The sequence below is a fragment of the Dioscorea cayenensis genome, chromosome 10 (assembly GCF_009730915.1).
Source record: "Dioscorea cayenensis subsp. rotundata cultivar TDr96_F1 chromosome 10, TDr96_F1_v2_PseudoChromosome.rev07_lg8_w22 25.fasta, whole genome shotgun sequence".
Taxonomy (NCBI): domain Eukaryota; kingdom Viridiplantae; phylum Streptophyta; class Magnoliopsida; order Dioscoreales; family Dioscoreaceae; genus Dioscorea; species Dioscorea cayenensis.
Window position 1 is genome coordinate 10226787 of NC_052480.1, and position 11608 is coordinate 10238394.

Below are 11608 nucleotides of genomic sequence, written 5' to 3' on the forward strand. Positions count from 1 at the left end.
AAGAATGTTGCTCTCAATGTAGTTGCAAGAGCTGTTAGTGCGAGGTTCAACCTAATTGTGAGTGATACACATGTCAACAATCGTCTTCGGCATGTAAGAAAAATAAGGTTAATTATTAAGAAAATTAAGAGTTTAAGTGGTGTGTCATGGGATGATGTGGAGAATAAATAGTGATGGGGGAAGAGAAATACCAAATATACATACAAGTAAGTTATAAGTTGTGGTTAATGATTAATAGTTCATATTACATTTTGCACATTATCCCTAATTGTATAATATAATAATTATTATACAGACGCACACCGGAGAGGAGATTTATATCAATAAACTAATACAAGATTATGATGAAATGGCTATTGTATGTGGAAATGATCAAGTAACGGGGCCTTTTGCAAGAAAGGGTGCTCAAAGTTCTAGGAGCCTAGGTGCACGCATGGATCAACCACCAACATCACCGGTAATTGATCTTGATAACCAACCCCAAGGATTTGATGATTTTGATGACTTTGAACCAAGTGAAACTCCTAATGACACACCAACGACCGCCACTTACATGGCCAAAAAGGTTAAAAACAAGCGAAGCATACTAACCCGGATGAAGAAACCATGCGAGATGTAAAGTTTGAACTAGGAAGAATTGCAAATGCGTTAGAGGCAGACAAGAGCAAATTTATTAGTAAAGAATTGCTTGATGAAATCATGATCTTGAGTGCTCACTATAGTGAATACGACCTTGGACGATCATATGACTATTTGCTCCAAAATCTCCTTTTAGCAAATGAATTTATGAATAAAACCCATTCTCTTCAGTGCATTTGGATGGATAACTTTCTTGATTGTTTGAGGAATGATCGCCGAGCATGAGTTTGATGGATAACTTTATTTCAATTACACAAATATCGGGTTGTGCTTTGTTTGTTGTTTAGACAATATCATGTGGTATTGTATTTTGTCATTTGGACAAGTTATAATGTCTAAATGTATTGTTGTATTTTAATTGGTTATTTAGACAAGTATTATATCATTTTGTATTTTATTTTGTTGTTCACGAGACAAGTACCATGCTGTGTTTTTATTTGTTGTATGGATGAATGTCATGTTGTATTTTATTTTGTTGTTGCCACAAACATTATGTTGTTTTTTATTTTATTGTTTGGTATGTTGTATTTTTTTTATTTTTTATTTTTTACTTTGATGGATTTTAGATGATGTAATTTTGAACAATAATTTTTTATGGATTTGTAATGTTCTTATGTTTTGGATGTGTATTAGTAGGTGTTGCTGTATACAAAATAATGTTGTCAATATTAATGTTGGATGCTATATTCGAATGAATTTTAATGAACTTATATTTTGATTTAAATATTTTGTAATGTAATTTTATGTTAAAAAAATAGTATTTGTTAATTAAATTTAATGATAATTTTTAAAATAAATAATTATTAAATATTTTTACTAATAATTAATGTATTTAAGTTAATTAATTATTTCAGTTTAAATTAATTTATATGACAAGTATTAAATAATTAGTAATAAAAACTAATGGAGGTAATATTACCATACCACTTACATTGTGACCATACCTCTCATATTACATCAAACCAAACACATAAAAAGTAAATACAGTATTTTCACTTACATCAAACCAAACAACAATGATGTAAGTAGAAATGCAGCATTTTCATTTACACTATGGGGTTGTTTGGTTGTCTGTAAGTAAAATTACATGTAAGTGAAATTACAGTGTAAGTAGAAATACTGTATTTTAACTTACATCACAGTTGTTTGGTTTGCTGTAATTTGAAATATTGTATTTGTTTTTGTTTGTTTGGTTTGATGTAAATTGAGAGGTATAATTACCATGCAAGTGAAAAGGTAAGATTACCCCTATCACATGTTATCACATGTTAACGTTAGTTATTTAATATTATTTATAATTTTTTTAATTATATATTAAGATTCAATTTTATCTTTAAAACTATTAATTATATACTAGTATTTAATTTTATCTTTAAAAACTATTAATTACTCTAAAAACTATTAATTACTAGGATTTAATTTTATCTTTAAAAATTATTAATTACCAAGATTTAATTTTATCTTTAAAAACTATTAATTATATACCAGGATTCAATTTTATTTTTAAAAACTTTAATTCCATCTCGTCTTTATCTTCTCCTTGGTCCGAATCTGTTCGAACAGATCTCCAGCCGGGGAAGCTCGATGCTTGAGCCTGAGAGGGTTGCGATCATCGATCAGTTGATGGAAGCCCTACATGCTTGCCGTCAACCCGGGATCACTCACCGGGATTTCAACTCCGTCGAGTGCTTTGGTGAAAGATGGGCAATGAGAGGTGTTGTCGGCACGCCGTACTACTTTGCTCTGGAGATGGTGGCAGGGAGGGAGTACAAGGAGATGGTGGATGTCTGGAGCTCCGGAGTGATCCTCTGCCTGATGCTTGGCGGGATCCCGCTGTTCTATGGTGAGACAACAATGGATATCTTTAAGGCAGTGTTAAGAGGGAATCTCAGGTTCTGACTAGGATATTTTCATTAGTCTCACCGGCGGTGGTGTTGATAGAGATGATGGCAAGGTTGTGAGTGGTAGCGTTGGGATGCTGTTGCTGGAGAGTCGTTGTGAAAGATTGAAGGGGTCGGTGACAATAGCCCTCTGTTTTGCTGTATTTTCACTTACAGCTAAATTGGCTGTAAGTCAAAATACAGCAAAACACTATCATGATGTAATTAGTTTTACATGTAAATGATGTTTTACAGCCAACCAAACACAATTTTACATGTAAAACAACTTACATCACAGCCACTTGCACCTACTTACATGCAAACAAACAGCCCCTATAAGTCCACTTACATGCAATTTGACTTACTGCCAACCAAACAACCCCTACATGCAAGTGAAATTACAGTGTAAGTGAAAATGTTGTATTTTAACTTATATCATATCTGTTTGGTTTGCTGTAATTTGAAATGATGTATTCGCTTTTTCATTGTTTGGTTTGATGTAAGTTGTTGGGTATAATTACCAAGTAAGTGAAGTGGTAAGATTACCCATATCACATACTGTTAACACTAATTATTTAATATTATTTATAAATTTTTTTAATTATATACTATGATTCAATTTTATCTTTAAAAACTATTAATTATTTAACTCGCATTAATTAGGATTAAGATTAATTTAAAAAATTAATTAATTTAGTGGTGATTTATTAAATTTTAAAAATATAATAAAATTTAATTATATGGCATAAAAATATTTTCCTATCTAAATTATAGCAATTGGTATTTTAAAATATAATATTAAATTAAATAAAGCATTAATTACTATTTTATAATCATGTTATTACATATGCTACAAAATTTGATTAAATAAATACATTATATAATATGCCACCAACATTCATATATAATATGCATATGCACAATACAACATTTGACATTAACCTTCAAAATATGGCATTAAATGCATAATTAAACATTCATTCAAAATGTAACATCCTAAAAAATACAACATTAATCCAAATTTAGCATCATAATAAGTTCAACAATACTAAATACAACATTGGTCCATGAATGAGTTTAACAAAACAAAATACAACATTGGTCCAACTTTAAAATCTTAATAAGTTCAAGAAAAGAAGATATAACATACCACAAATACATAATAGTACATAACAAAGTTCTAACAACTTATGCTCAACTATTAGCCCACGATTGGCCAAGAAAATCATCCATCCAAAGGCATCGAAGAGAATGAGTTTTATTTATAAACCCAATTGCTAGAGGAAGATTTTGAAGCAAATAATCATATGCCCATCCGAGATCATACTTTGTATAATACTCACTCAAAGTCATAATCTCATCAAGCAATTGTTTACTTATAAATTGGCTCTTGTCTGCCTCTAATGCATTTGCAATTCTTCCTAATTGATGCTCAACACTTCGCATGATCTCTTCCTCCTCCTTACCACGTTTTCCTCTCTTTTTGCTCTCCTTGGCCTTAGAAGTGGAACTTGTCAGTGTGTCATTAGTAAGAGGTTGGTTTGATGGAAAATCATCAAGTTCATTGAAACCTTGGGTCTAATTGTCTAAATCAATTATTGGTGATGTTGGTGGTTGTTCCATGAGTGCACCCAAGCCTTTAGAGCTTTGTGAACTTGTTCTTGCAAAAGATCCTGTGGCTTGGTCATTGCCACATACAATACCCATCTCTTTATAATCTTGAATTGGCTTATTGATATAGTGCTCCTCCCCCGGATGTGCCTTCAAAAATAAAACATACATATTATAATTAGGGCCAATACACAAATCTTACATAAATTATTAATCATATATTTAAATTTAGAAATTACTTGTATGTATATTTGGTATTCCTCCTCCCCCATAATAATTTTTTTCTCGGTATCATCCCACGATACTCCACTTAAACTCTTGAGGTTTTTTTATTATCAACCATATTTTCCTTACGTGCCGAAGGCGATTGTTGATGTGGGTGTCATTCACCATCATGTTAAACCATGCGCTAGCAACTCTTGTTGTAGCAGTGATAGCAACACTCTTAAATCCTTTATCAAATTTAAGGCCAAGATTTGCTTGTTCAACTAAATAGTTTAACATGAATGATGTCATGTTAGATGTCTATCGAAAATTGGTTGATGTCCTTCTTCCAACAAAATCTTGGCTTTCTAATGGTATCTCTTCAGGCTCCATCTATTACAAAGCTACATTCAAAGGACAACAAAATTTATAACCCAATATAGCACATACTTGTTAATATACAATTACAAAAAGACAACCAATGTATCTTCAAAAACAAGGTAGAAAATTAACATATAGAAAATATATTACAAACCCAAGCTTCAAGACAATATTTGCCTAAGTTTAATTAAGCAAAAAAATTTACAAACTTACTAGTTCATGACATCAACACAAGTCATACAAAAATTAAAGAAAGAAACGTAACATATGAAGATACTTTTATCTATTGTTCCACATGTCATTCATGATTGTATCCCATACTATCAACCATTTTCTTGCTTCTTCACGGACTTGGGATTGTGTTCTCACCTCCCGTTCATTTGGTTCCCATTCTTCAAGATTTGGTATATTGATGTCATTACCTTTTTGTAAAACATAATTATGTAAAATACAACAAGCGATGACAATATCTACTTGAGTTTCAAATGGAAAAAATGGTCTCGAAGTTAAAATTTCGAAATGGTTTTTCAAAGCTACAAATGCTAGTTTCACTGAAGTACGCAAAGAAGAATGCCTATAATTAAATAATTCTTTGCTAGTTGATGGTGTACGTGAACTAAATTATTTGAGATGGTATCGAACACCACGAAATGGTGAATTAAACTCAGGTCGTGTGGAGTATCCGGCATCTACAAAATAATATTTACCTATAATAATATAGTTTGAAGTTATTCCACAATTCCATTAGATCGAATATTTTAATTTTAATAATTTTATTATAGTATAAAATACCTTCCGGCACTCTAAGTTCATCTTCTCTTTCCAAAGCAATTTGAAGGACAAGTGCATCATGTGCTGAACCTTCCCACCCAACTAATACATATGTGAATCTTAATTCAAAATCAACCACAGCCAACACATTTTGAGTGGGATAAGGTTTTCTCTCAAGAAAGTGTGCTACAATTTTAGTTGGAACAGATGCGTGGATGTGAGTACCATCAAGTGCCCCAACGGAATTCTAAGCAATTAACAACCCAACTATTAGTAGCATGTAAGGTTTAATTAAAAGATTGTAATTTTAACCTTTGAGAATTTTCCTTAAAATATTGCATAAATCTATGATCTTGTGTGATAATTGGACTAGTACTCATGCTAGGTGGTTGAATTAATTCACCCCGAAGTTCTCCAATAGCATATAAGACATGGTTGAAGTACCGGCTAATAGTTTCCCCAAACCATAGAAAATTAACTCCAATGACTCTATTTCGCACATTATGGCCAAGAATGTGAAGAAACATTGCCACTTGTTCTTCAACACTTACATGTAAAGTGTTGATTAATAATCCTTTTTATTTTAGTAAATCACACAATCCGAAAAATGATGCTCTTTTCATTCTCAACATGGCTATACTAGCTTCGTCAAAGGCATATATTATTCTTGAAATATAATTTGAATGTTGTTCATTGCTATTATAATTTGGCTCCAATGGCAAATTAAATCACCTTCCTTTATACCATGCCAACACAAAAATGGTAATAGCGACAACTGAAGCAACTGCAACATTTTCATCTCCGTAATTTGGTTCCATCTAAAATATATTACAATAGTCATCAAGGGGTAAATATGCTACCTATAAAAATATCATGCAAAATATTATAACAAATAAGAATGTCGTAAAAAAGAAATTGTCACAATGCACATATCATTGTAGTGAATAGGATGCTACAAAAAAAATTGTCAAAAAAAATAATAAAAAAAAATTATGCTACAAAGATCTTTATTTGTCTCTACTTATTATATAGTTAAAAAATTAAAAAAATTATACTATGGCCTCTGGTGGGGATCCACTTTGTGTTAGGTGTAATAAAGATATATCATTTTGTCTACTGTCTAGTAAATTTACTTATCTGATTAAGTATCTTCATTTAATGATATATTATATAATAAAAGATCCTCTTTTCATTTCTATAGCATCATAACAAGGCACAAGATATATAATTGCATAGAGACATGATTGTAAAATGTAAGAGTTTAGTGTAGGGCTTCATAATTAATAATGCAAATGATATCATTGTAGTGAATAGGATGCTGATGGATTTTCAAAAACAAACACACAAGTACACACAGAACCTTGCTTGCAAGAAAGTATTATATTGCAGATGAATAATCAAGCAAATATTTCAAGTAGAAACAAATTCACAAAATGTCCTGAAAGTCTAAAACTCGGTAATCAAAGAGACAATTGGATTTTAGAGAAATATACATACTACATACTGAATTTTTTGATATTAGCCTTGTTGCAGCAATCAACATAACATGATGCAGTAATAAGAATCTCTTATTATAATCATTGGTATTTGCAGATACACAAATCCCTATATAAATATATCCCATATTCATGTTCCTATTTCCATGACACTAGCAAGTCCATGCTTACATTCATTTCTCTATCTCATGAAAAGAAATTTTAATGATATAGATTAAGATCTAAATAATCATCAGAGTACTTTTCGCCCTACAAAATTTGATTCTAGGCCTAATTAGATTAAACACAACAAACAATGTCAAGAACAATCAAAGATTGAGTATTCTGTAAAAATATAGTTAACATTCCTTTTAAAAAACCAAAAGTCCACATCACACACCATAATCAGATCTTTCAAGCAAGTGGTGAAAGCACTGTCTACAGTATCAAGTGTTGCAAATTAAGACAAAATAATCCGGCAGAAAGAAGAAACAATTGATTTGTGGAAGAGACTTGCTCAGCTAAACATCACCATTAATTTTTTTTGCATTTTAACGTAGGTTGGACTGCAAAAAAGAAGAATACCTAAGCAACTCCTCTAGAAGAATAAGAACTCTATCAGCTTGGAAACAACTTGAGCTAAAACAACAACACCAAAATTAGAAAAGCAACAACTTGGTAGAACAAACGAAAACCTAGATCGAAATGAGCAAAGAGAGACCTTTGATGGCTCAATTTTTTTTCCAGCGACCGCGACTCCAACCGAGCAGCGTTGCGAGATGGAGATGGGAGGGCAAGATTGAAAGGCTGGATGGATGATAGAAGAGAGGAGGGTGGTTCTGGTTTTGTCAAGTGGTGAAGGGAATAGTTGGAAAAGTTGATGGGCTATGGTGATTCTAACACTTTTCATTTTATTGCATTTTCACTTACAACCAATTTGGTTGTAAGTCAAATTACAGCAAAAATCCATGATGGTGTATTTAGTTTTACATATAAGTGGTATTTTACAAAAAACCAAATACACTATTACATGTAAAAGCACTTACTTCACAGCTACTTACATCTACTTACATGCAACCAAACAGCCCCTTAGGTACATCTAACTTAATATTTTTACTTTTCTTAAAAAATAATAATACTAAAAAATGAAGATCTTAAATAATATCAAAATAAACATGTGTACATGAAAACAATTAACTAAAATACTAAAATACATATTGAAAGAAATTCTAATATAACAATGAAGCTAACATCGCTGTTGATGCAAATTACTCTCTCTGGTCCAAGTTACTTGTCTCATTTTAAAAAATTTGTAGTCTTTTTTGCTTTGTAGTCCTTTTCACTTGTCCATGTAGAAATTTGTAAAGCATTAAATATTATTTTTCAAATTTATCCTTTCTATTTAATATACTTCTACAACTTACAATAAATTATATTCAATTACATATATTTTGAAGTATATTTTAAATAAAGGTAATCCTAGAAAGTTAATGTAATTTTAATAAATTTTAGATTGGCAATTGTTGTTGTTGTTGTCGTTTTGACAATGGCAAGAAGCACCCCCCATTTAAGGTTAATAATTAGAGATGTGCACCGATGTGGAGCCAAGAAGCACCCCCCATTTAAGGTTAATAATTAGAGATGTGCACCGATGTGGAGCGCATTCACAAGCTCAACAATATCGTGCCCTCACCTTGCATAGGTTTTGATTTCGGATCTCCCTGAAATAAGAACATTACACAAATGACCCGGTACCAATAGGCTTAGTGGCCGTTGGTGATTGCCAATTTTTTTAATCCATGTGATTTAGTTAAAATGAACAAGTAAAAAACATGAGGAATTAATAATTTTTTAAAAAAATGTAGGCACACAAATCAACACATTATGAACCCAAATCGCAAAAAAATGCATTTAATATGATAGCTATTAGGAAAATTAATAGTTAAAAACATAGTAAATATTTTACACATTAGCAGATTTTGTATCAGGCCTTAATAAGATGAGGGCATTTAGCATGATTTTTCTTAGGAGAAATTAATAATACAAAAAAAAAGCAAAATATAGTGTAAATTAGCACATCTAGTATGAGGCATACCAAAAATAAGTGCATTTAAGAAGATATCTATTATAAAAAAATATTTTTTTTAAAAAAGCACAGTATATAAATGAGGCCATTTATAAATGAGCCATGAAATTTTCTCCATACATTATGCAACACATATTTTTAAGGGCTCATATTTCTGTAAATTATGAGTTGACCTTATAGCACAAATAAAAAAAACCTTTTTTAAAAAAAAATTGAATACTCATCATTGAAGTAATTTTTTGAAATCCTTAGGCTTTTCATTTCATTTAGTATTTCATGATATTGTTATATAATTTTTTTTCCTTCAATATTATATTATTTTGAATTATTATGCGTTTATGACATTATATCTGTTAAAATTTGTTCTGTTTACAAGAGCTCATAAATTTAAATTTTATTCTCATACAAAACATTATTTAGAGGTTTGGATAGGAAAAAATAAATTTTGTATTATCTGAACATCATAGTTATTTAAATATTAAAATATCATAATATTTATATATATAGAGTTAGAAATATATATTATATAAAAAGAGACATTTTCATTTAAAGCACAAGAATATTATATTTAAATTTTTATATATTTTTTAAATAGTTAGATGTTGGAGAAAATCATTAAAGAAATCTTGAATTTCGTTAATGAAAAACCTCAAATAATGGAGTCCAAGTGATGTTTCTCCACCGGTATACAGAAGATGACTTTTGACAATAATGATGTGTATATATATATATATATATTCTATGAAAGGATTCAAGTTTTTAATTCTTTAAACTTGCTTTTGTGTTTTATTGTTTAAAGTTTTATTCAATTGATTTATTAGATTTTTAATAAAGTCAGCCTAACCAAAGGGCTTTGGTCTAAATGTACCACTGTAAAAGGTGGAGAAATGCACCACATACGATGGTGCCAAAAAGAGTTTCTCTTGTGAGAGAAGACTTGTGGTTCAATCGCTGTGTTTGCTAGCTGAATATGCACGAGAGTCAAACGAGTAGTGTGTAGCCTCTGACATGTCGTTTATCCGCATTATCTCCAAATAAATAAATATATATATATATATATATATATAAGCCTAAAGAGAAAAGTGTTAGAAGATAGAAGATAAGGAAGCATAGATTCTCATTCAATGTGTGAGTAAACAAGTATGACATTGGGTACATATAGAAGATAATGGTATAAGTATACCCAACAACAACTATACATATATACATATATACATACATAAATCTAACATACATCTAACACCCCCTCTCTCTCTCTCAAACTCAAGGCGAATCATGCGTCTTGAGTTTGGATAACATGAATAGATGCTGATCACGTGTCTATGCCTTAGTGAAAAAATTAGCCACATGTACCTCTGTAGGAAGATAGTGAAGGGACACTGTATGGGCACGTACATGACAGCGAGTGAAATGAGCATCCACACCAATGTGTTTGGTCAGCTCATGCTTGACCGGATTAGCAGCAATCTGAAGGGCTCCCGTACTATCACAGTGAATAGGAATAGGAGAAGGAAGTGGTACACCAAAATCCTGTAAAATTGAACGAATCCAAAGTACCTCCTGTACTGTAGAAGCTAGGGCACGAACCTCAGCCTTAGCACTAGACTTGGCAACAGTCTGTTGTTTCTTAGTCTTCCAAACAACAAGTGAAGACCCAAGAAAAATACAGTAGCCAGTAACAAAGACCCGATCATCAGGAGAGCTGGCCCAAGTAGCATCAGAATAGACCTGTAACTGAAGTGTGGACTGGTGAGAGTAGAACAAACCACGTGAGGCAGTGCCACAAAGGTGAAGAATGAATGAAGACTGCCGGATCATGTATACTGGGAGTGAACCCAGCAGCCTCAATGACTGTGCTGAACCTCTCAAACTAGGCACGTGGGGACTGTTTGAGACCATAGAGATCTCGGCGAAGACGACAAACAGACCCTAGAGGCGCCAGAAGGCCAGGGGGAGGAGTCATGTAAACCTCTTCCTTCAGGTTCCCATGAAGAAATGCGTTCTTCACATCAAGCTGATGAAGAACCCATCGACGAACAGCCGCGACAGCAACTAATGTAAGCACAGTATGCATGTGAGACACTGGGTCAAAGGTCTCCTCATAGTCCCAGCCATACTCCTGCTGAAAACCGCGAGCAACAAGACACACTTTATAGCGCTCAAGAGACCCATCAGAATGGGTCTTCACCCGGTATATCCAACGACAAGTGATAGGAATGGCATGAACAGGAAGGGGGACTATATCCCAGGTGTGAGTCCGAGACAAAGCATCAAGCTCCTCAGCCATGGCAGTTCGCCACTCAGGTGATTGAACCGCGTCCCTGTAGGTACCTGGCTCAAAGATATCTGAGACACTGGTGCTAGTAGAAGCGTAATGAACAGGAGGATGTAAAGTGGAGTGATCACGTAAGGAGTAAGAATGAGAGGATACCTCATGAGCTGGATCAATAGTAGGAGAGATGTCAGAGAGTACCTGCCCAGGTGGAGTCACGGTGGGATCCCGACGATGGTAAAATAAATGAACTCGTGGGTGAGCAGGAGGAAGTGAAGAAGAAAGGGAA

General features: G+C 32.5%; 1 protein-coding gene across 1 annotated transcript; it reads left to right on the forward strand.

The window, feature by feature from the left end:
- Positions 1-349: 349 nt before the first annotated feature.
- LOC120270291 (phosphoenolpyruvate carboxylase kinase 1-like) lies at positions 350-2538 on the forward strand. The gene is made up of 2 exons (XM_039277308.1): positions 350-565; positions 2203-2538. The coding sequence occupies exons 1-2, from the start codon at positions 350-352 to the stop codon at positions 2536-2538; spliced, it is 552 nt and encodes a 183-aa protein (XP_039133242.1).
- The last annotated feature ends 9070 nt before the right edge of the window (positions 2539-11608 follow it).

Coding starts and splice junctions, on each gene's coding strand:
- LOC120270291 (XM_039277308.1), top strand. CDS start 350: ATGGCTATTGTATGTGGAAATGATCAAGTAACGGGGCCTTTTGCAAGA. Junction 566..2,202: donor CCACTTACATGGCCAAAAAG/GTTAAAAACAAG, acceptor CTGTTCGAACAG/ATCTCCAGCCGGGGAAGCTC.